Source organism: Apostichopus japonicus, chromosome 16 (genome assembly GCF_037975245.1).
Source record: "Apostichopus japonicus isolate 1M-3 chromosome 16, ASM3797524v1, whole genome shotgun sequence".
Taxonomy (NCBI): domain Eukaryota; kingdom Metazoa; phylum Echinodermata; class Holothuroidea; order Aspidochirotida; family Stichopodidae; genus Apostichopus; species Apostichopus japonicus.
In genome coordinates, this window is record NC_092576.1 from 28226799 (window position 1) to 28253131 (window position 26333).

A 26333-nucleotide genomic window follows, 5' to 3' on the forward strand; every position below is an offset into this window, starting at 1 on the left:
GCAGTGGGTATGTCCTAAAGTTGAATAATGGGCGTAATAAGGAACCTTGGAAAATAACAGTAGTATCAAAGAGAGTAAGACATGTATCAAAATGCTATAGCTTCCGGGGACCGGGGGATCCCGACGTGGGCTTTCACATACATTCCAATGATATGAATATTCTCTTAAATGCCTTTCATGCTTCCTCATACTCCACTCCCTCCCCTTCCCACCCCACCCCTTCCGGTATAACATTCCGGAGAATCCAAGCTGCTCGTTCATTTTACTGTTAATTTACCTAATAGTAAAGAATAAACCCGCCAGGTTCTTGTGGTGATTGAAAAAGTTAAAGCATTTTACAAATTCAAGATGTTTCTACATGGAGCCCCCTTGTATCATTTTGTTGACTGGACCGTTAGCCCTAGTACACGGTGTCTCCACCAGAGATTTGTGAATCTTTCTGGCAAAGCCTTTTTCATGGTTATGAAATCAATCTCCTAGAAACTAAATTTCAAAGTCTACAAAGAATGCTCTCGATTGAATGTTTCGGTCGTGACAATGAACGATCTTCTTAGAGACGGGACTTTCTAAGTGAATGCCTGTACTGTAGAGACACATACATACAGCTACATATTCCAATCTGTTAGTGCGATGACAACTGTACATAAGTCGCGTATGATGTTTACATGTACTTCATATACGCATCCTTTGGGGCAACAACGTATGTGTTGTGGTAAAAAAGGGTTCGTTTGACTTCTTGGAAATTAGCGGCAAGATACCAGCAATGAAGAATTCGACGTATGAGAAGAATTCGACGTATGAGTCACAAGTGTTCTCTGAGCTGGTGCTGTAATTTGGATGTAACTTATATTTGCAGCTTTCAATAACTTGATATTGAATACAAAAATGTCTATCTAGTTTGTTCATTTCCCGTTAGAATCACGTACATGACAATAAACCGCTTGCCTTCAAACAAAAAGGAAAGTGACAAATAGTTTGATGTCGGTATTTCGTTTCGTTTCGTTTCGTTTATTTCTCTTTTTTTCTTTTTTTACAATTACATTTACAATAATGAATAATACCAATGTCAAAGCTACGTGAAGATTATAACTCTTTTTTAAAGTTTAAGGGATACCGACTACATTTTTACATTGGTAGATTGAATCAGTATGAAAGTAAACTTTTTTTCGAAGAAAAAACCTTAAGTCACAGACAATTTTAATATCAATTCACCATTCTTAAACTTAATTATAAAAAAGCTACTGACAAATTTTGCTGTGTTATGTTTACAGCGTAACCGTCCTATTTTACCCTGCAGCTAAACGTGTGCTAAGTGTTCTATTTCCTATGCACAAACAAACTCACTGTAACATGTGATTGAGGTGATCGACTGTCTCACGTAGTTCAGGGGCTCCACTGTTTTGATGCGATTGAGGTGCTCCTGGTTACTGGACGGAACGTGTCGTCTGCCTAATGCATGATCATAGTTTTGATGACAAGATTAGACAAAATCAGTTTGCCTGAATAGCTATTGGGGTTGTTAATGTTTATTTTTGTTAACGTATATTGTTTTTATTTTTCATCTCATCTACTATTAACAGTTTCCATGTCACTTTGCTCTCCTTAAGAGAATATACGACAGCAAAACAACCAAATTAAACAGTTTTTTTTTCTCGACGGTTACTTTACGTTAACGCGTGAATAGGATTCATATTTAACTACTCATTGTGAATTGGGAAATAGCGAACTTACTCCCATCATAAACCCATCATGAGCACAAGTATATTGGACATCAACAAATACTGAAGAGGGAGTACTCTCAATTTCGCATGACAGCAGCAAGACGGAGAAAGACAAGTCAAAAGACAGTCGCTATAAATGTCCATTATGGATTAATGTAAATTGTGCGTTAAATTTATTAGTAATTTGCAAATACTGCCATAATACAGCAATGCAGAAAGTATGGTACGTTTTAAAAACTTTTCTTTGTTGTGCAGAAACGCGTAGAATGTTGTCCATAAACTGCTGTGATCGGTTCATGACACATCTGGATTGAGATTGTGCCTGCGTTAATTCTTTGGGATAAAGGCAAATAGTAAACATACCCTAGTACTAATCGATATATTCATCGCTCAGGATACACATACAGATAATAGCACGGGAAATATTTGTTATGGCATTATATTATTGTTCATGTAATTCTCTAGTTCAAAGAGTCTCAAACGATTTGTGCAAAGAAATTCACCTGATCCCTTCATCAAGCTATCCAATATACCTGTATTCAACTGATACACGTTGTTGAGTCAGTATTCATTTGTATGATTTAAACAAAGGGAAACGATTACTAGCAGTATACACACACACACACATAATGGAATGGACAGAGTTCAACTTTACAGGCAAAGTTCAACATCCCTTTGTTACAAGACAATAACGAAATATTGAGTTCCATCTTTTATTAAAAGGAAGATATATATGTATGTATATGTATATGCAAATACTTATATATATATATGTATACAAATACTTATATATATATATACTTATATATACAAATACTTATATATACTATATAAGTATATAATATATAAATACTTATATATACTATACAAATACTTACATATACTATATATACAAATACTATATATATATATATGTGTGTGTGTATATATGCGTGTGTGTATTTGTATTCAATTGTGTACGTATGCATATGTGTATATACATGTATTGTGGGTGGTGGGGGTAGGGTGGGTGGGTTATACGTACTGGGTTGGTGTGGGTAGATATAAGTGTCACTGTTTTCTTGTATTGTTCTCTCTATTTACTTATGGGAGCGCTTTACTAGATAAGCCCTCTGGTATTTTTGGAGTGCTACCTTTCACAATTTTCCCTGTTGTTGATATGTTTGTCACTTAGTTTTCTTCTTTGTATTTATTTTGTGAAGAAACAAATAAATGAAACGAAAGAAGCTAAAAAAAGTATTAAAGGATGACACGGTTGAATAGTATTTATTAGGTTTCTATTGAGATTAAGGAAGCCAATTATTTTTTTCCAGGAGTAAATTATACAATCAAAGAAAGCTAATAAAACAGAACAGGGAGACCGAGGAAAATCCTTCTAGATATATTACGTATTATTTTACAAGTATTCTTGACATAGGCCTATGAGAGTGTCAAACAAACCCGTGCTATCTTATGCGACTATTCATTACATAAAATCATGAAAGAAAGAAATCCAAGATGTGAAGACATAAGTCGTTTGGCTTTTATTATTGAATAATATTAATATATTACCTCACGACGAAAGGTAAGTGTAAAACTATTGTTGTACTAGATAACTACAATTATTGAATATACAAATATCAATGTACAATAACCATTACCACAGAAGATAAAATTCGGTAACTTAGAATTAAACAACTTTTATACAACTGATATATCGAACTGAATTACATTAATATCACCCAAAGAAAAGAACAAAAATCATTTCCATAGTATTATAAAATACAATAGGTACTTAATCAAGTACTACTACGATATGAATCTTTGTGGTTATTTGGAGGGTAAATAACGCATTTTCCTTTAGAGACGTTGTGCAGTAAAATAATTCAATTAATGCACAGAATGTACCAATGTATTTCATTTTTTTTGTTTATGTGCATAATAAAATCCGTAAAGATGATCCTTTATATACATTCTTGTTAACGTGTTTTTCATTGTATTTTATGTTAAACCTTAATTTGCTCACCGATCTGTTGCTATTGAGTATTACCTGTCTGCTGCGTGTCCAGAGAGATAACTCGGGAACTGCAACGTCATGATTTATACTAATGGCGTTAAACTCAAGTGTAAAGTCTCAACACGTCATGTTTACTGATGAATTTAGAAAAACAAACTTCCGAAGCAGATTCAACGTTTCGTATTTTAAATGCACTTTGACTAGGTGGGTTTAATGCAATAAAAGCTGTCGCAATCGAAAGAAAGAGATTGAATTTCTTTTGCCCTCATGGCGCAAACGATTTACCGTAAAATCACTGCAACCGTCCATATCAGCATGTTCATTACACAAATGTAACCTATTTATACTCTTATCGTTCAAAGTTTTGACCCATTTTCACGGAGGAAACGTCTGAAAACACTTGTATATTCCTTGCAATGGAAGGAAATGACACAATTTCGCAAGCTACATCGGTGAGACCGAAATAAAGATGCTATTCAAGAGAACGTACCTAACACAGGCTAGCCACGAAACTGAAAGTAATTCCTATGCTTTAACAATACAGAAAGATTAGATTGGCGCATGAACTGTTGGGCGGGGCTTGCAAATTTTGATTGCAGTTGTAGAATCTACGGACTCGTTAAAAAATCTGGCGAATTTCATTCAGTTTGTATTCAATGTTTAACGAGAGAACTCAATAAATATAATGTACTCAATAAAAATTATGAACATAAATATCAAAATTGCAAAGAACGGTGATATTTGCACTGAGCTTTGAAAGCAGTACGCTGGAAAGTTTCGAAGTTAAATTTTGGCAAACACAGATTGAGACTTTAAACACAGATTTGAGGGGAAATTCCCTCAGAAGATATCTCTATTATTCTTTTACCTCTTACATCAAGTGATAGATCATCTTAACCTACTTCCGGTGACGTTATGTGAAGTACCGTAAAGTCGGTATGAAATACGTTACGTAGAGTTTAAACAGGTTTTATCGTAACACAATTCTTGTTAGCATTTACTATCATTAAATATGCGTCTTCTGCACATCGATAGTAGTGCAACCCACGAACACAATTCAAGGACTTACTTCTGCTCAAGTAACCACCGACTAAACTTCCTTCTACCATGATTGGATCTACCACATCTTTGTTGTATCTTACAATACATTCGTTTTGATCATTGTTACTGTAACTAGATCTAAGCGCGGCATAGATGTTCCCATTCTCATCTACATCAATTCCTCTGCAATGCATAATGCGCCTGCCTGGTAAATCTGTTTTAATCACAGAAGTGGGACGTTTAAAATCTGATGAATATATAAATATTGCTTGTCTCCTGACGTCTGAAATAACAAACTCACCTAACCGTCTCTTTTTGATATACCAAGGAGAGATTAGTTGATTGTGACCAAACTGACCAATGTACTTACCATCACTTTCAAAAAGGGAAACCACTGCATCACCAATTTCCCTACCGGACAAAACATAGATATATTTTGTCTCTTCGCATGCAGTTATACCCGAAGGATTCATTAAGTGTGCTTCACCAAAACTCTTTATATAGTTCAAATGATGGTCAAACATCATGATACATCTCGTATTTGTTTCGGTTACGTATAGTGTTGTGCCAAGAAATACAGCAGCAAATGGCTTGAACCCTTTAATGTGGAATCTCTTCACTTCGTTACCGTGCATGTCGTATGCACGGATCCAGCCGTCCATCAATACAACAATTTAATTTTTCAATGTCAAGACGTCATGTGGCTGGTTTAATCCCGTCAATCCGGTGATAGCAGGAGCTTTCGCCAGTATCCGAGTCGAATCATTCATATTCTCCGCTTTCTGGTTGACATGTGATTCCTGCCCTGTAAACAAAAATAATAGTGAAAATAGAACTGTTTCGAACAAGTGTGTCTCCGAAAATGGTGAGCAGGGCAGACTCCTAATTTCTTACTGGCAATGACCGGTTTTGCCAAAACAATTGGCGAAAGGAAAAACACTAACATCAAATAGAAATGTCGTTCGCTCGTACCTTTTTCATGGTAGAGTCAGTCTTCCGTTTGTTTCTCAATACCGAAAAATTGAACTTCAGGACATACGCACTATGGGTATGCCCTGAAATTTGCGCATATCTCGTGTTTACCAAACGGAAGCACATTATCTCAGTACGTTACATAAAAAGCGCCAACAAAAGTAGGGAATTAACAGAACATCAATATATTAATATGACAGTAGAATGAGAACTGAACTAAAAGCACTTAATGGTTTCAGATATTCCGTGATTACTGTACTTGATGTAGCTCTAGTTGGAATGGAAGTTATAAAGGTTATAGCTTATGATTAAATTTTGGGGGATAGGAAACAATCAAATTAAGTATGAATTAAGATAACATATATTATTTTAGACCGGAAAGAATAATACATCACTTAAAATATATTTGAATGTAATGTGTGTAGTGTTTTTGAAAATGGCAGAAATATCCTACCAAAAAATTATGAAAAGAATAACATGTAACTTTGTTCACTATTGGCTTTTACTTTTTCTTACCAAGTAAAGTTAATAATGAAATACTTAATGTTTTAAAATTTTACTCATGACGAAATATTTATTTCAAATATATTGACCTCGAATATTCCTTTCATTGTTTGACATCTTAAAAGGTGGGACTGGGGAGGAACATGTTGATTTGAAAAAAAAAGTAGCGATGAAAAAAATTATAGCATCTTATAAAAGATTGATTTATTAAGGAAGTCATATTAATGAAAAAGACTTCAGGATATTGACAACACTTGCAGTAATTAATGTAGACGCACCGACAAACATGTATTGGCTCAAAACCTAGTCAGGTGAGCTTTTGCATGTTTGCGGTTATCCTCAATGCTTTAAGAATAGGCAAATTGCCTTAGCAGAAGAATCTCCGATGTGATTTGCTTGGTTTACTGATAGATGCTTTACCCCGTAATGAAAGATTAGACAGAATGTATCGAAATATTCCTTAATACACTTAAATATAGGAGAATTAGAAACATTATTAGTGCTAAAAGTTCCTTCTAAACTATCCATGAAAATTATAGAATAAAAGACTCACCAGTATCTTTTCTTTGACTTGTTCCCTGGCTCTTCACAGCAGTGGTTCCTGCGCTGTAATGAACTGTCTCAATTGTTCTCGGGTCCATAAATCCCAAAACTGTATCGGTTCCGTCGGTCCTTTCTGTCAAGGCTCCTTTTTCAATTCTTTAAAGAAAAAGTGGTTTGAAGAGGATCTAGAGGTCAATTTCCCCAACGACTTCAAACGATTAAAATACAATTTGATTCAACCATTGGTGTCATTACTTAAACTTTCTGTGAGCTTAAAGAAATTAAATGGGAGATGACAAACGTTTGATGGACATTGGCTCAGAATTGAGACGATCATTACTTGTCACCTCGAGTAACATTCCCCTCACTATACTCAAATCATGTTCGATACATTACGGTATGTGTGTAATTGTGCATGTTTGATGCCCTTTTAGTGAACAGTGTTGTATGTCATAGATTATGTGATACTATAAACCACACCCTTTTCATTTGCAATGTTCTATATGCGTAAACGTCCCGAGTTGTAATGGTAAATACATGACTTATTTGACATTTTGACAATATGTGAATCGTTAATGAAAATACATTTTGGTCCAATGTTGACATACCATTGCTCATATATTCTTCTGGGGATATTGGTTTGTATTTGGAGAACTTTGGGCGTACAGCAGGTGGCAAACAAATTCAAAAAGGTGTTTTTTCTTCTTCCAACGCTACGATTGAAAAAGGAATCTTCGACAACAGTCTATTTTATAAAGTCTGGGATGCATTTGTGAACAGGTCAGAGAAACAGTTCAGAGATGTTGCTAGGGTATTGTGATTGTGGAGGGCGGGTGGAGGATCATAATTTCTACTGGGTGGATTCTTAAGGATGTGTGCCATACCGCAAGTTCGATATTTGCAGCATAACACTAGTGGGTTGTCAATTCTTTATACTGTACCTGCTAAACCGGCTACTGAGTAATACGCTATTGTGCTTAGCAGAACGTCAATTAACCATATTCAACTTTATTATGGGTTGTACAAGGAGAAAGATAATTGAAATGTCGAATTTCCTGAAACTTTTTAAAACTGTAAGCCCAAAATTTAAACTGTTAGATAAAGCCTACTATTATTGACTCATAAATCAGAATTATCCTGCCATCAGCTTCAATTATTTTAAGATGCTGCATTGATACTTTTTTGTAACTTTCATGTTTTTGAACACCGACTTTCCATCTTTTGAAGATCCCGGCCAATTATTGGGGGTAAAACTGCTTCACATTTGTTCTAACTGTAGGATACTCAGTCATTGACAAGTAGTCCTACAACTTTCATAGAGTTTTCCTCCTACTGCATGGCAAGTGACTTGCTAAGACAGTATGATCTTTCCTTGGAAAAATTAAGTGTTTTCAATTTAGCACGAAAAATTAGATATCATTATACAAGGTATCTTTTGAACTGGAAATACTTTAGATGCTGCGGATACTGACAGCAATTATCATTTGCCTCGATGTTTAACTTGACGGAATAAATCTAGCGAGGATCTGGTTAGATTGATCTTGGTAGACGAAGCTACGCGAAATACTACTCTGGCCCAAATTAGGTTATTATTCCTGCGTTGCGTTTAGTCTGCCCACTACACATGGCGTTGATACAAATGTGATTCAGAGATTTGAAGTTTTTTAACTTGAAAGAACCGCGTGTAGTTCTTTTACCAAACGGTAGACGATTGGACGTTTTTCAACAAATTTCAACATACTCATGAAGCAAATTGTGTATCGATAATAATGTGGAAACTCAAACAGTTCAAACGAAACACATTGCTCACTATTTAACTAGTTTCACTAAATGCAATTGTTTGGTCTGTTCTTTTATAAATTATGAATTTGGATTGTGAACTGTTATCTCCAGTGTCAATGGTGTCTGATAATTAATCAGATTATAGATCTAAGACCTGGCTCACCACAGATCACCCTGACTATATATTGCAACAACCGGGCTTCACAATCTATCGACATGATCGGGATCGACAGATTACAGGGAAGTCTCAGGGCGGTGGAGTTTGCTTCCTCATCAACAATAACTGGTGTAAGGACGTAAGGATAATTTCCCACGGAACCACCCGGATATGGAACATATCATGATCAAGTTTAGGCCGTTCTACATCCCCCGCGAGTTTTCATCAGTGACTCTGATAGCGGTTTACATACACCGTCGCGCTTATGCAACCATAGCAACAGAAAGCCTGCGAGGGATGATTTCTAATTGTGAGAACTCCGACCCAAACACGTTGTCTATTGTTGTGGGGGATTTTAATCACGCTAATCTGAGGAACTCGATGTCCGAATTGAAGCAGCATGTGACATGTCCCACTCGCGGCAACAACATCCTAGATCACTGTCACTGTAAAGTGAAGAATGTATACAAGTCTGTCCCGTGAGCTGGTATCGGTAACTCTGATCACAACACAGTGCTACTTATCCCTATTTACAAACAAGAGTTGAAGATAACGAAGCCAGTGAAAAGAACGGTCAAAGTGTGGACTCGGGAAGCGATCGATAAACTACAGGATTGTTTTGATGACACGAATTAGAATTTGTTCCAAGAGGATAATGATTTGCATTCATTCACAAAGACGGTGACCGCGTACATCAGTTTTTGCCAGGACATTTGTATACCAACTAAGACTGTCACACAATACCCAAACAACAAACCGTGGTGTGACAAAGCTGTCAAAGCAAAAATGAAGGCCAAGGATGAAGATTATCGGACTTAGACCACTGATCCAGATAGATACCACCACGCCAAGTCTGACCTAAGGAGAGCCATTAGGAACGCGAAAAGAGCACAAAAGGAACTGATTAAGCAAAACTTTGATACTGTTAACCCGAGAAAAGCATGGGCGAACATCGGGGAGATTACCAACTACAAAGGGGTGAAGAGGTCAGCGGATAGTGATGACGCAGAGCTGCCAGACAAGCTGAACGAATTTTATACGCGGTTTGACAAAGATAATAACAGCCAACCATCTCCAGCCAACAACACAGATGTCACCGCGCCATTCGTCATCGATGTGACCTCGGTAAGGAACAATTTCAAACGACTCAACGAACGGAAAGCTCCGGGACCCGATGGCATCACTCCAAAACTGCTCAAAATATGCGCCGAACAACTTGCTGGCGTCTACACTGACATATTCAACTGATCGCTGAGCACGTCAGTAGTACCCCCGGCCATTCAAAAATGCCATCATAGTACCCATCCCAAAGAAGTGCAAAGTATCTGGCTTGAACGACTATCGACAGGTCGCGCTTACATCTGTGCCGATGAAAACATTTGAACGTTTTATCCTGTCTTTTATCAAATCACTTTTACCCAAGGGTTTTGATCGCTCGCAATTCGCCTATCGCACGAACAGATCGGTTGAAGACGCTATTTCTATATGGTAACATGGGACCCTGGCTCACCTGGAGAGGAAGTGTTCCTACGCCCGCGTACTTTTGATCGATTATAGCTCAGCTTTTAACACTATTATTCCTTCACAGTTACATTTTAAATTATTGAAACATTTGAAATTCCCTCCTTCAATTTGTAATTGGATCCTGGATTTCCTTCTGGAACGCAAAGCAAACAGACTGTGAGAGTCGGTAACAATTATTCAGCGGCTGTCGCTCTCAACACGGGCACCCCACAGGGGTGTGTACTATCGCCACTGTTGTACTCCCTGTTCACACATGATTGTGCAGCCGTCCACCCAAACTCGCGGATCATCAAATCTGCAGACGACACCACAGTGACTGGCCTGATCACAGATGACGATGAAAGCCACTATCCTGATGAGGTAAACCTTCTGGTGAACTGGTGCCACGATAACAACTTAACACTTAATGTGGACAAAACTAAGGAACTGATAGTGGACTTCAGGCGTAACAAAAGCACAAAGGACCCTCTGATCATAAATGGTTCTGCTGTAGAGCAGGTGCACACATTCAAATTACTATTCACATTCCTTTAAAATATCAGGAGTATTTTAACAACAAACATTTTAGTCTGGTTTAGTCGTGTGAGTCAGAGGGATCTAGGGAAACTACAGTCAGTTATCAGGAGTGCTGAGCGTATAATTGGCACTAGTCTACCATCCCTCCATTCACTGTATCATGAGCGAGCGCTGAGGCGTGTAGATTGTATTGTGAAAGATCATTCCCACCTAGCATTTGTGCATTTCCATTTCCTTCCCTCAGGCAATAGATTACTAGCTTATAGAGGTTCGAAGCGTTTCACCAACAGTTTTTATCCATCTGCAGTGAAGATTTTCAATGCGCATCATAGTCGCTAATTTATTTATCACTCCCTGTATCTTATGTCTTATTTGTTCTAAATTCTGTTTTATATGAATTAGCGCTCTGTTTATCGTACAAGTATACATTTTATTGTTCATTCCGTACATATTTTTCATCATTCGTACTTTTTTACATCGTCACTTTTATCGCAATGTTTTTATACCATTGTCGATAGCCTACCGGTATTTATTACTCATGCAATATCACTTTTTATATGTGTTTCATCGTTATGCGTTTTCAATTTCATGTCTGTTTTAGAGCTCTTGTGTTTGAACAATTTCCATTGTATTTTTATGCATGTGGCTGAATAAATCATCTATCTATCTATCTATCTATCTATCTATCTATCTATCTATCTATCTATCTATCTATCTATCTATCTATCTATCTATCTATCTATCTATCTATCTATCTATCTATCTATCTATCTATCTATCTATCTATCTATCTATCTATCTATCTATCTATCTATCTATCTATCTATCTATCTATCTATCTATCTATCTATCTATCTATCTATCTATCTATCTATCTATCTATCTATCTATCTATCTATCTATCTATCTATCTATCTATCTATCTATCTATCTATCTATCTATCTATCTATCTATCTATCTATCTATCTATCTATCTATCTATCTATCTATCTATCTATCTATCTATCTATCTATCTATCTATCTATCTATCTATCTATCTATCTATCTATCTATCTATCTATCTATCTATCTATCTATCTATCTATCTATCTATCTATCTATCTATCTATCTATCTATCTATCTATCTATCTATCTATCTATCTATCTATCTATCTATCTATCTATCTATCTATCTATCTATCTATCTATCTATCTATCTATCTATCTATCTATCTATCTATCTATCTATCTATCTATCTATCTATCTATCTATCTATCTATCTATCTATCTATCTATCTATCTATCTATCTATCTATCTATCTATCTATCTATCTATCTATCTATCTATCTATCTATCTATCTATCTATCTATCTATCTATCTATCTATCTATCTATCTATCTATCTATCTATCTATCTATCTATCTATCTATCTATCTATCTATCTATCTATCTATCTATCTATCTATCTATCTATCTATCTATCTATCTATCTATCTATCTATCTATCTATCTATCTATCTATCTATCTATCTATCTATCTATCTATCTATCTATCTATCTATCTATCTATCTATCTATCTTAAAGTTTTCATATCATATTGAGATTGACGGTTCGCCAAATGTAAATATTCTAATATAATGGCTTATTTGTTATAACCTCTTATTTCGTTATCATACTAGTAAGGTATGCGTACTATTATTGGCCATGAAGATTGTAGTTATGACTTTGGACTGTGGACCTTTGTCTCGAGTTTCAGTAGTTTCGATTTAATGCTATAAGATTACAATGGACGCAGCAATGTATTGACAAAACTATATGATATAAGTCAATGGTTAGTACAGTCAGTCACACACAATGTAGGCAATACCTACTAAATATTTATAATTTCACAGTAAAGTAATATTCATATTCAGGTCAAATGCTCAACTGAAAGTTTTTTTTTTTTTAATAAAAATAACAAATTAAATTTATCTTTATGTCTTTAATTTTGAAAACAAATCTTTACAACTTTCTAATATTGCAATTTGTTTTTGCAATTCATGTTTGTGCAGTTCATATTTGGTTTGTCCAAAATATCATGAAATGTGGAAGAAAATAATATCGAACATTTTTCATATCATACTGTGATTAACGGTGTGCAAAATACAATGATTCTACCAAAATTGCCACAATTTTGCAAAAATGATAATTGTTTCTCTTACTTTCTCTGTAACAGGTACCTGTCTAAATCCGTTAAAACGTTATTATAATAAAAAGCGAATACCGCATAACAGCTGTACGGCCATGATATGCCTTGTGCGGCGAGGAACAGGCCGTTCATTAAAAAAAAAACGAACGGGGGGTGCTCCAATTAGCGAGAGGAGACACCCCTCAGGGAAATGGGACCTACACCCAGTTTCGAGCTACTGTGGTGAACCACGAAGAATGTATTCTACACTTGTAATTTGTAATAGAAAAAATTAGCTTTCGTCTTTAATTTTATAATGGGACTGTTAAAACTTTCAAAATTACACTGTAAGTAAGCAACATTGTACCTCGTCACTCTGTACAGTCGCATATTGCAGTGCGTTTGAATGGTCGGATATTTCTTAGTTATTTCAGATCAACGAGGTATGACTCCGGCCTAGCAACACTTCTACCTGTCTCATGCTATTTTAATAGACTTATTGCTGGTCAGTAGTAACACAAATGGTTTTATCAAATGTCAATACACGATAATGCAAGATATTTTTTAAATACATTTACTACGTATAGGTCTATAGAACTCCTGTGTCACAGAACAAAAGGTAATATTGAAAATTATTAAGACTTCTCATGATTTCTGCTCTTTAACCTATACCGGTGCTTTGAGTTCTTTCAAGTTTCAGCCCACGATGGTTCTTAATTACATGATTAGCATGTCTCTTTATTGTGTTGTTTAGTATGACGTAAAAATAAAATAAAACTAACCTGATCGGCTTCTGAATAGTCGATAGATGCTATCGTTGTGCACCGTTTGCCTCATTGCGACTTGTACTATATTGTAAAGATCTTATTGCGCATATTAACAACCGTACACATAGTCTATATATAACATACACAATTCATACATGTCATTTAGTACAATGGTTACTTCTGGTTGAAATGTTATAAAACTATGAAATATGTTAGTTAATTAGACAAATAGTATTCCCTACATTTCCATAGGCTAAATTTTAATCATTCAAAACTCCAGTCAATTCATACTACAATTGCGCTGTTTTAACCGTATCATCCCATCACTACACTATGATAGACAAAGGAGCTGATACTTAAAGCAGCTAAACAAATTGGCATACCATCCATTTAATGTTAACAATCGAAATAGAATATTTGATTGGTCTGGAATACATTAAGTGGTTAGAAAATACTTACCTTTTTGCCAAGATGTAAACATATCAATAGTTTACCAATTCCGGGTGGCATGAATGGACAACAGTGACGTAAGTGAAGATTCTGTTGAAACAAAATTCTGCAACTACCTCAGCAAACGAAACTTCGTTATCATTATAATAAGACTCCGCCCACAAGTTCGTCGGACGAATCGCAAAAGCGTTAAAATGGAGGCGAAAACAAATCTTTTTCGGGCTAATACTTAATTATTTTAGTACGCAAACAATAATTTAGTTCCAGTTAAGTCGAAGAGACAGTCATTTAGAGAAATGTGATGTCAAAGTTAGCACATTCTCTCTGACCATATACGCGATGCATAAAAGCTCATAAACGTACACGTTACTGTGTGACGTCAATCAGCGGAGTGTACCGCGAACGGGAAATACATAACAATGGACTTTCCATGTACTAATCGTTAGAAGTGAACCATTGTTTTTAACTTCACTCCTCCAATAAACATGCATCAGCATGAGAAAGAATGGTTGTTAGAATTGTTCACACGTTTGTTAACTCATTTTGGGTAGCAATTCTTCAATTATAAATAATTTATGGTTAAAAAAGCAGATACACAAGCGAACGGAACCCTACGAACAAAAAGCGCCGAAAAATTCCAGATACTAGTTTCAACAGTTTAAAATGGGAAAACTTGTACCGTTAATTAGTACAATATAAGTGTATAGTGACATGTCGTTGGTTCTACTAAAGAAAACAAAGTCAAGCACGGCCTATTGTGTAACACTGTACAACCTCTCTTTTTTATAACATGACTTTTGTTTCCTGCACCTATTGAATAAATCACGGCTGGAGATAAACAATTGAGTATGTACAATAGAAAAAAGTGGCAATTGTGGCTAATAACGATAGGCATATATATATAAAAGAATAGGGAGACTACTTTTCGAGGGCTTCTGCGTAGATTATACTGCTATGAGTGTTTGCCTGCAGACGGTGGGAAACCCCTTACAAAATTATTCCAAACCTGTGAAATTTTTCATCCGTTTGATCAATTGGAAACATAAAGAAACTTAAATTGACGTTTTCTGAAGTGTTTTTGCTACCTCCTACTACACAATTTGTTGGCATTTTGATAATAACAGTATGATAGAGAGTCATATTGTCCTAGTGTTAGTGCTGAAGTAAATAGCTTGATCGAAAGTTTCCCTCAACCGACTTCGCAAAGATACGTCACGGGGTGACCTTCAGTCACGTGAGCGCTTATGAATTTTTGAGAAAAGAGCAAATTCCTTGTTCAAAAGTTGTGACAAAATTGTGAAGATAATTCAAATCAGAGGAAGAAACATTTTGGTCCGGTTTTAAAAATCTGAAATGAAAAATTCCCAGGATTATTTCATCTAAGTAATCATGGTTTCTCGAGATAACCTGTAGAAGACGAATTAATATATTTACCGCCGTCTTCAAACCCATCAACAGCTGGACAACTTTCTGTCACAAACCCGTGTTCTTCTCACAGGCTTCTATCACTGGTGGATTTGATAAGTAGTTTCCCAAAACAATCGATGTAACTTAATACGTTATCAAACATCATAATGCTTCTCTTTCTTATCTTTTACGTATATTTTTTGTGCCCAGACATTCTGCTTCATACGCTGGAAATCAATCTTATGGATTGATTTCACCTCGTCACCAGCCATGTCATATACATTTATAATGTTGCATATCATTATAAAAATCTCATTTTCCAGCGGAAGTACATCGTGAGGTTGCTTAGTGCCGATTATTTTGTGTACATACTGGAGCAGTATGATCATCTTGGAGCGTCGCATCGATGTCAAAATATGAAGACGTTCAGTTTCTAAGAAGTTCAAGAGAGAAGGCAAAGACGTCTTCCAGAAACGTAATCCTCTTCGAGCTATTCTCCAGAAAGGTATCACATTTTCTGAGGAGGGAAACTAATTAAAATGTGATTGAGGTGATCGACTGTCTCACTTGGTTGAGGTGCTCTACTGTTTCATGTGTTTGTGATGTTCCTTGTTACTTGACGGAACGTGTCGTCTGTCTAACGCATGATCATAGTTTTGATGACAAGATTAGACAAAATCAGTTTGCCTGAAATGGTATTAGGTTTGCTAATGCTTATTGTTAACATATGATGCTTTTATTTTTCATCTGATCTCCCATTAGCATTTTCCCTTACTGTCGCTTTTCTTTCCTTAATGGAATATGAATAAAAAACCGAAAGAAAACATTTTTTATTTCTCGACGGTTACTTTAAGCTAACGCGTGAAAAGGATTCATATTTAACGACTAAAATTGAATGAGGAAGTACCGGGCTTACCCCCATCATTAACACATCAGGAGCACAAAGGTTTTGAACATCAACAAATAATGAAGAGGGCGTACTCTCAATTTCGCATGACAGCAGCAAGACGGAGAAAGACAAGTCAATGGACAGTCGCTATAATGAATGTACATTATGGATTAATACCATGTGCGCGTAAAATTGATTAGTGATTTGCAAATACTGCCATACAGAAATGTAGAAAGTATGGTACGTTTTAACAACTCTTCTTTGTTATGCAGAAACGCGTAGAATGATGTCAATTGACTGCTGCCATCGGTTCATGACATATCTGGATTGAGCTTGTGCCTTAATTCATTCTTTGGAATAAAGGCAAATTGTAAACATACCGTTTATATACTAATCGATATGTTCATCGCTAAAGATACTGCACATACATATAGCTACACGGGATACATTTTTTATGGTATTATATGATTGTTCATGTAATTCTCTAGGTGAAAGTCTCAAACGATTTGTGCAAAGAAATTCACCTGATCCCTTCATCAAGCTATTCAATATATCTGTATTCAACTGACACACGTTGTAGAGTCAGTTTTCATTTGTATGATTTAAACAAAGGGAAACGATTACTAGCAGTATATAGATATACACACACACACACATAATGGAATGGACAGAGTTCAACTTTACAGGCAAAGTTCAACATCCCTATGTTACAAGACAATAACGAAATATTGAGTTCCATCTTTTATTAAACGGAAGATATATATGTATGTATATGCAAATATATATATATATATAGATATATATATATATATATATACATACATATATATATACATACATGCATACATATATATATACATATATATATATTTATATATATATATATTTATATATATATATATATATATATGTATCTAGGCGTGTGTGTATTTGTATTCAATTTTGTAGTATGCATATGTGTTTATACATGTATTGTGGGTGGTGGGGTAAGGTGGGTGTGTTATACGTATTGGGTTGGTGTGTGGGTAGATATAAGTGTTACGGTTTTCTTGTATTGTTCTCTATATTTACTTATGGGAGCGCTCTACTAGATAAGCCCTCTGGTATTTTTGTAGTGCTACCTTTTACAATTTTCCCTGTTGTTGATATGTTTTGTCACTTAGTTTACTTCTTTGTATTCATATTGTGTAGAAACAAATAAATGAAACAAAAGAAGCTGAAAAGTATTAAAGGATGACACGGTTGAATAGTATTTATTAGGTTTCTATTGAGATTAAGGAAGCCAATTATTTTTTTCCATGAGTAAATTATACAATCAAAGAAAGCTAATAAAACAGAAAAGGGAGACCGAGGAAAATCCTTCTAGATATATTACGTATTATTTTACAAGTATTCTTGACATAGGCCTATGAGAGTGTCAAACAATCCCGTTCTATCTTATGCGACTATTCATTACATGAAATCATGAAAGAAAGAAAGAAATCCAAGATGTGAAGACATAAGTCGGTTGGCTTTTATTATTGAATAATATTAATATATTACCTCACGACGAAAATTAAGTGTAAAACTATTGTTGTACTGGATAACTATAATTATTGAATATACAAATATGAATGTACAGTAACCATTACCACAGAAGATAAAATTCGGTAACTTAGAATTAAACAACTTTTATACAACTGATATATCGAACTGAATTACAAATAATATCACCCAAAGAAAAGAACAAATATCATTTTCATAGTATTTTAAAATAAAATAGGTACTTAATCAAGTACTATTACAATAGGAATCTTTGTGGTAATTTAAAGGGTAAATGACGCAGTTTCCTTAAGAGACGTTGTGCAGTAACATAATTCAATTAATGGAGAGAATGTTACTGTATACTTCAAATTGTGTTTATGTGCACAATGAAATCCGTTAAGATAATCCTTTTAAATACATTCTTGTTAACGTGTTTTACGTTGTATTTAATGTTTTAAAGCAGCATTTCGCGTTTTGTCGCCGTTTTCCACTTTTTGACAAGTTCATCGAGTTTATATATATATATATATATATATATCACAAAACAGCAAACTAAGATATTAGCCAAGTTTTTCCCTGCCAAAAGCGTTAATTGGCGAATAATTAAGGACATTTGCAGATAATGAGAAAGTGTCGTCCGACAATTTACACATTTAATATTAACCGCATACAGTTTCCCCAACCCACCAGTTTGAATTAAACCAATCAGAGATGCAGGTTTAGTTATGAGCGGTTGCAAAAATAGATTCAAAACGTCGAGTTGGTAACTTGGTACAACCATTGAGCTGGACTCTTAACAGCTCCCTGGTACAACTGCCATAGACAATCTACACAAATCAAGCATGGTGTTGTATTACGTATTGGCCAATGACGTTCGTAGCTTTTAAATATTCATATTATGGGCGAAGTTTATTTGGATTGCAACAGAAAATATCTCGAGAAAAACAAAGTTGAAAGTTGTTAATTTTTCGACTTTAATGTCGACAGTTTTGAAGTAAGATTTGAATAGATAAGCTAGTTATGTATGTTGTTATGGCATCGTGGAATCAGTGAGGTTGAGATAAACCATAGTAAAGGACGCCAAATTCTGCTTTAACTTAATTTGCTCACCGATCTATTACTACCGAATATTATCTGTCTGATTTGTGTCAAGAGAGAACACTGTAACGTCCGGATATATACTAATGGCGTTAAACTCAAGCGTTAAAGTCTCAATACGTGTTTGCTGATGAATTTCGGAAAACAAACTTCCCGAAGCAGATTCAATGGTTCTTTTTCTAAATTTACTTTGACCAGGTGGGTTTAATTGAGAAAAACTGTCGTAATCGAAAGAAAGAAATTTATTTTCTGTTGCCCTCATGGCGCGAACGATTTACCGTAAAATGACTGCAACCGCCCATATCAGCATGTTCATTACACAAATGTAACCTATATATATATATATACTCTTATCGTTCACATTTTTTACTCAGTTTCACGGAGGAAACGTCTGCAAACACCTATTTATTCCTTACAATGGACGGAAATGACACAATTTCGCAAGCTTCATCAGTAAGACCAAAATAAAGATACTATTCAAGAGAACGGACCTAACACAGGCTAGCCACGAAACTGTGAAAGTAATTCCTATGCTTTAACAATACAGAGATATTCTATTGGCGCATGAACTGTTGGGCGGGGCTTGCACATTTTGATTGCAGTTTGTAGAATCTACGGTTTCGTTAAAAAATCTGGTGAATTTCATTCAGTTTTGATTCAATGTATATCGACAGATAACTAAATAAAAATACATCTAGTGATAGCTCATATTAATTTACTTCCGGTGACGTTATGCGAAGAACCGTGAAGTCGGTATAAAATACGTTACATAGAGTCTACGCAGGTTTTATCGTTACACAATTGTTTCCAGCATTTACTATCATTAAATATGCGTCCTCTGCACACCGATAGTAATGCAACCCACGAACAAAATTCAAGGACTTACTTCCGCTAAAGTAACCACCGACTGGACTTTCTTCCACCATGAATGGATCTAACACATCTTTGTTGTATTTAACAATACATTCGTATTGATAACTGTAACCAGGGGATCTAAGAGCGGCGTAGATGTTCCCATTCTTATCTACATCAATCCCTCTGCAATGCACAATGCGACCGCCTGGTAAATCTGTTTTAATCACAGAAGTGGGACGTTGAAAATCTGAAGAATATATATATATTGCTTTATTATTGAAGTCTGAAATAACAAACTCACCTAACGGGCTCTTTTTGATATACCAAGGATCACCCAGTTGGTTGTGACCAGCCTGTCTAATGTACTTACCATCACTTTCAAAAATGGCTACTACGGCATCACCAATTTTCCTACCGGACAGAACATAGATTTGTTTTGTCTCTCCGCATGCAGTTATACCCGCAGGCTCCGTTAAGTGATCCTTGCCAAAACTCGTTATATAGTTCAAATTATGGTCAAACACCATGATACATTTCGTATTTTTATCTGTCACGTATAGTGTTGTGCCAAGAAATACAGCGGCAAACGGCTTAAAACCATCACGGTGGAAGACCCTCTTTTCTTTACCGCTCATGTCGTATACACGGATCCAGCCGTCCATCAATACGAAAATTTCATTTTTCAATGTCAATACGTCATGTGGCTGGTTTATTCCCGTCAATCCGGTGATAGTAGGAGCTTCCGCCAGCATCTGAGCCGAATCATACCTATTATCCGCTTTCTGGTTGAGATGTGATTCCTGCCCTGTAAAAACAAAAAGAAAAGTGAAATAGAACTGTTTCGAATATTTGTTTCTCTGAACATGGTGAACAGGACAGACTGATGACCGGTTTTTACCGAAACAATTGTTCTGTTCATATCATATACAAAACTGTGCATACATTAGAGAAGTAAACGCTAAAACTAAACTTTTGCTTCGTCCTGATAACAACAGGTTTACATGTTAAACGAAAGCAAAGAACCTAACAATATATAAGGATGTCGTTTACTGGTACTTGTTCACGGTAAAGTCAGTCTTCCGTTTGTTTCTCAATACCGAATAATTGAACTTCAGGACATACTCACTATGGGTATGTCCTGAAATTTGCGCATATTGCGTGCGTACCAAACGGAAGCACATTATCTCCGTACGTTACATGAAAAGCGCCAACAAAAGTAGGGAATTGACAGAACATCAATATATTAATATGACAGTAGAATGAGAACTGAACTAAAAGCACTTAATGGTTTTCAGATATTCCGTGATTCCTGTACTTGATGTAACTCCAGTTGGAATGGAAGTTATAAAGGTTATAGCTTATGATTAAATTTTGGGGGATAGGAAACAATCAAATTAAGTATGAATTAAGATAACATATATTATTCTTAGACCGGAAAGAATAATACATCACATAAAATATATTTGAATGTAATGAGTGTAGTGTTTTGTGGAAAATTGCAGAAATACCTCACCAAAGAAATATGAAAACAATAACATTTTTATTTGTTCACTTATGGCTTTTACTTTTTCTTACCAAGTGAAATTAATAATGAAACACTTTTATCTTTACAATTTACTCATGACGAAATATTTATTTGTATATATATATAAATATTTACCTCGAATCTTCCCATCGGTATTCGTTTCGTTGTTTGCAGTTTGACATCTCAAAAGGTAAGACTGGGAAGAAATATGTTGATTTTACAAATAAAGTAGCGATGGCAAAATAGATTAGCATATGCTGGAAGATTGATTCATATTAAGTCATATTAATGAAAAAGACATCAGGATATTAACAACCTTTACTTGTAATAATGTAGACGCACCGACAAACATACGGTGGGTCAAAACCTAGTCAGGTGAGCTTACGCATGTTATCTTTAATGATTTAAGAAGAGGCAAATTGCTTTAGCAAAATAATCTCCGGTGTAATTTGCTTGGTTTGATGATGGCGATGCGTTACTCCGTAATGAACGATTAAACAGAATGTATCAAAATCTTCCTTAATACACTTAAATATAGGAGAATTGGAAACGTTCATAGTGCTAAAAGTGGCTTTCAACCTATTTATGAAAATGATTGAATTAAAGACTCACCAGTATCTTTTCTTTCACCTGTTCCCTTGCTTTTCGTAGCAGTGGTTCCTGCTTTTTAATGAACTGTCTCAAGTCACCTCGGGTCCATACTTCCCAAAACTGTATCGGTTCTGTCGGTCCTCCTTTCATAAATTCATTTATTTGTACTTCTTCATCTCTTAAGGCTCTTCTCAAGTCTTGAAAGAAAATGTGGTTTTAAGAGAATCTTGAGGTCAATTTGCCCAACTAAATAGTTAAACCTTGTGTTAACGGGATATTGACAAGTGAAAACCTATCTAAAAGACTTCGAACGATTTAAATATAATTTGATTCAACCATTGGTGTCATTACTTAAACTTTCTCTGAGCTTAAAGAAATCAAATGGGAGAAGACAAACGTTCAATGGAAATGGCCGAGAAATGAGTCCATTATTACCCTGTCACCTCGAATAACGTTCCCCTCACTATGCTGAAATCATGGTCTATACATTACAGCATGTGTGTATTTGTGCATTTTCGATGCCTTTTCAGTAACAGTAATGATGTATGTCATAGATTATACGATACTATACACCACACCTTTTCATTTGCAATATTCTATATGCGTAAACGTCCCGGGTTGTAATACTAAATACATGACTTATTTGACATTTTGATAAAATGTGAATCATTAATGAAAATACATTTTGGTCCAATGTTGACATACCAATGTCCATCTCTGCTGCTGGAATCTTGGCCTGTACGTCTCTGTTTATCTGCAGCGCATCTTGTGAACGTCTTCGAAGCTCATGGAATCTTTTTTCTACCGACTGATGCGGGTCTACATAGTACACAACATTTTGGTACGCTGTATTGGCATAGGTGACATAACTTAACATCGAGGCCATGATTCCGTATAGGGATGAGAAAATTCCTGACAATTTGTACAAAATATATTTGATTATTGTCAAAAAAGAGTCAATCGTATCAGGTGGCAGTATTTTCTTCAAAAAGAGGTGTTTCTTTTCTTCTTCCAACGCTTCGATTGAAAAAAGGACGTTCAACAACCATATATTTTATAACGCCTGGGATGCATTTGTAAACAGGTCTGAGAAACAGCTCATATACGTTGCTAAGGTGCTTGTGATTGTGGAGGGGAGGGGGAGGGGGTGGGGTGGAGGATCGGATTTTCCACTGGGAGGATTCGTTGGGATAGTTGCCATACCGGAAGTTTGACATTTGCAGCTGCAAAACACGAGTCAATGCGCTGTACCTGCAATACTGGTTCCTTAATTAGTAATACGCTAAGGTGCTTAACCTAACACCAAATAACCATATTCAACTTTAATATGGGTGGTGCAAAGAGATAGAAACAAGGTTTCGATTTTTCCAAGTTCGAATTTCCTGAAAACTTGTAACAATGGTAAGCCCAAAATCAAAACTGTTAGAAATAGCCTACCATTATTGACTTATAAATCAGAATTATCCTCCAATCAGATGCAATTATTTTAGAGATGTTGCATTGATACTTTTTTTTTGTAACTTTCATGTTTTTGAACACCGAGTTTCCGTCTTTTGAAGCTCCCGGCCAATTATTGGGGGTAAAACTGCTTCACATTTGTGCTAACTGTAGGATACCAAATCATTGACAAGTAGTCGTACAACTTTCATAGAGTTTTCCTCCTACTGCATGCTCAGTGACCTGCTAAGACAGTATGATCTTTCCTTGGAAAAATTAAATGCTTTTAAATTTAACTTGACGGAATAAATCTAGCGAGGATCTAGTGGGATTAATCTTAGTAGGCGAAGCTACGCGAAATACAACTCTGGCCCAAGTTAGGTTATTATTCCTGCGTTGAGTAAAGTCTGGAGACTCCCCATAGCGTTGATGCAAATGTGATTTGGAAATTTAAAGTCTTTAACTTTAAAGGTGTAGTTCTTTTACCAAACGGTAGACGATTGGACACATTTCAACAAATTTCAATATACCCATGAAGCAAATTGTGCATCGATAATAATGTGGAAACTCAAACAGTTAAAACGAAACACATTGCTCACTATTTAACATGTTTCACTAAATGCAGTTGTTTTGTCTGTCCTTTTATAAATTATGAATTTGGACCGTGAACTGTTGCACCAGTGTCAATAGTGCCAATGTCAACAATGTCTGATAATAAATCAGTTTATAGATCTTAAATTTTTCATATCATACTGAGATGGACGGTTCGCCAAATGTCAATATTATATGATAATGACTTATTTTTTATAACCACTTATTTCGTTATTATACTAGTACGGTATGCATACTATTATTAGTGGTGAACTTTGGACTGTGGACCTTTCTCTCGAGTGTCAGTAGTTTCGATTTAATGGTATAAGATTACAATAGACTCAGCAATGTATTGACAAAACTATATGATATTATTCAATGGTTAGTACAGTCAGTCACACACAACTTAGGCAACACCTACTAAATATTTATAATTTCACAGTAAAGTAATATTGATATTCAGGTCAAATGCTCAACTGGAAGCTTTTTTTTTTAAAAGTAACAAATTATATTCATATTTAGGTCTTTAATTTTGAAAACAAATCTTTACAACTTTCTAACATTGCAACAAATGTCTGCTAACAAGGATCATTAAGCAAAGGAAAAGAGAGGAAAAAATGACACCGGTGTCCAATCCACGTCTTCTATTTTACACTCAAACAAATGCATTACCAGTTCAAAAATATTGCCAATCTAACAAATTTCTCACATGGACGCTTAAATGAGCCTCTGCAGTGTTGCTGCTCTTGTTCTAGGTAGCTCTGGTAAGCAATTGCGTCTCCCTTCCCGCAAATACGAGGAGTGTTTGAATATGTCTGCCTGGTTTGTGCAATTCATGTTTGGTATGTCCAAAATATGATGAAATGTGGAAGAAAATACGATCGAACATTTTTCATATCATACTGTGATTAACGGTGCACGAAATACAATGATTCTACTCAAAGGGCCACTATTTTTCAAACCTTAAAAACTGTGTCTCTTACTTCCTCTGTAACAGCTCCCTGTCTATCCGTCATACCGTTATCATAACAGAGACCAGATACCACATAACAGCTCTACGGCCATGATATGCATGGGCGGCGGTGAACAGGCCGTTTAGGTCGAAAACGAACTGGGTTGCTCCAATCGGCAAGAGAAGACCCCCCCCTCCGGAAAAAGGGGCTTACACCCAGTTTCGAGCTACCACGATGACTGTATTATCTACGTAAATTTGTTATTAAGAACGCATTAACTGCTTTCGTCATTTATTTTATAGTGGGACTGCTAACACTTTCAAAACTACACGGTAAGTTAGCAACATTGAACCACGTCTGTGAAATCGCATTATTACAGTGCGTTTGAATGGTCGGATTTTTCTAAGTTATTTGGGATCAACGAGATATGACTCCGGCCTAGCAACACTACTTCCTGTCCCATGTCATTTTTATGGACTTATTATAGTTTGGTACTTACCCAAATGGTTTTTATCAATGTTAATACACGATAATGCAAGATATTTATTAAGTACATTTACTACGTATGGGTCTCTAGAACTCCTCTTTCTCAGAACAAAAGGTAATACTGGAAATTATTAAGACTTCTCATGATTTCTGCTCGTTGACCTATACCAGTGCTTACATATATGTCTCTTTATTGTGTTGTTAAGTATGACGTTAACATTAACTAAAGTGAAACTAAATTGGTCGGCATCTGAATAGTCGCTAGACTCTATCGTTGTGCACTATTCGTCTCATTGCGACCTGTACCGTAGTGAATAGGTCTTATTGCGCATATAAACAACCGTACACATAGTCCATATATAACATATACAGTTCATGCATGTCATCTAGTACAATGTTTACTTCTGGTTGAATTGCTAGCAAAAGCGTTCGATAAAACTATGAAATATGTTAGTTAATTAGACAAACAATATTCCCTACTTTTTCCTAGGCTAACTCTTAATCATTTAAAACTCCGGTACGTCGGTCAATTAAAACTACAATTGCGCCGTTTTAACCGTGTGATCCTATCATTACACTATGATAGACAAAGGAGCTGCTACTAAAATCAGCTAACCAAATTGGCATGCAATCCATTTGATGTTAACAATCGTCATGGAATATTTGATTGGTCTGGAATACATTAAGTAGTTAGATAATACTTACCTTTTTGCCAAGATGTGCACACATTTATAGTTTACCAATTCCGGGTGGTATGAATGGACAACAGTTACGTTAGTGAAGATTCTGTTGAAGCAAAATTCTGCAACTGCCTCAGTAAACGACACTTCCTCATCATTATAATTAGACTC

The 26333-nt window shown here is 35.6% G+C and overlaps 1 protein-coding gene across 4 annotated transcripts; it reads right to left on the reverse strand.

Annotated features, from left to right (window-relative positions):
* Positions 1-2816: 2816 nt before the first annotated feature.
* On the reverse strand, positions 2817-26333 carry LOC139983379 (uncharacterized). 4 transcript variants are annotated; one of them, XM_071996901.1, is made up of 6 exons: positions 26188-26322; positions 24753-24862; positions 22721-22927; positions 22037-22212; positions 21560-21620; positions 17649-20704 (listed from the first exon to the last, which is right to left on the reverse strand). In XM_071996901.1, exons 3-6 carry the CDS (start codon positions 22899-22901, stop codon positions 19821-19823), a joined length of 1302 nt encoding a protein of 433 aa, XP_071853002.1. In that variant the 5' UTR covers positions 22902-22927; positions 24753-24862; positions 26188-26322; the 3' UTR covers positions 17649-19820. The 4 variants fall into 4 exon arrangements, 2 of the variants coding, with proteins under 2 accessions (XP_071853002.1, XP_071853001.1); XM_071996900.1 differs by lacking the exon at positions 24753-24862 and having other exon boundaries at positions 26188-26333; XR_011798638.1 differs by lacking the exons at positions 17649-20704; positions 21560-21620; positions 22037-22212; positions 22721-22927; positions 24753-24862 and adding exons at positions 2817-5563; positions 6788-6933 and having other exon boundaries at positions 26188-26328.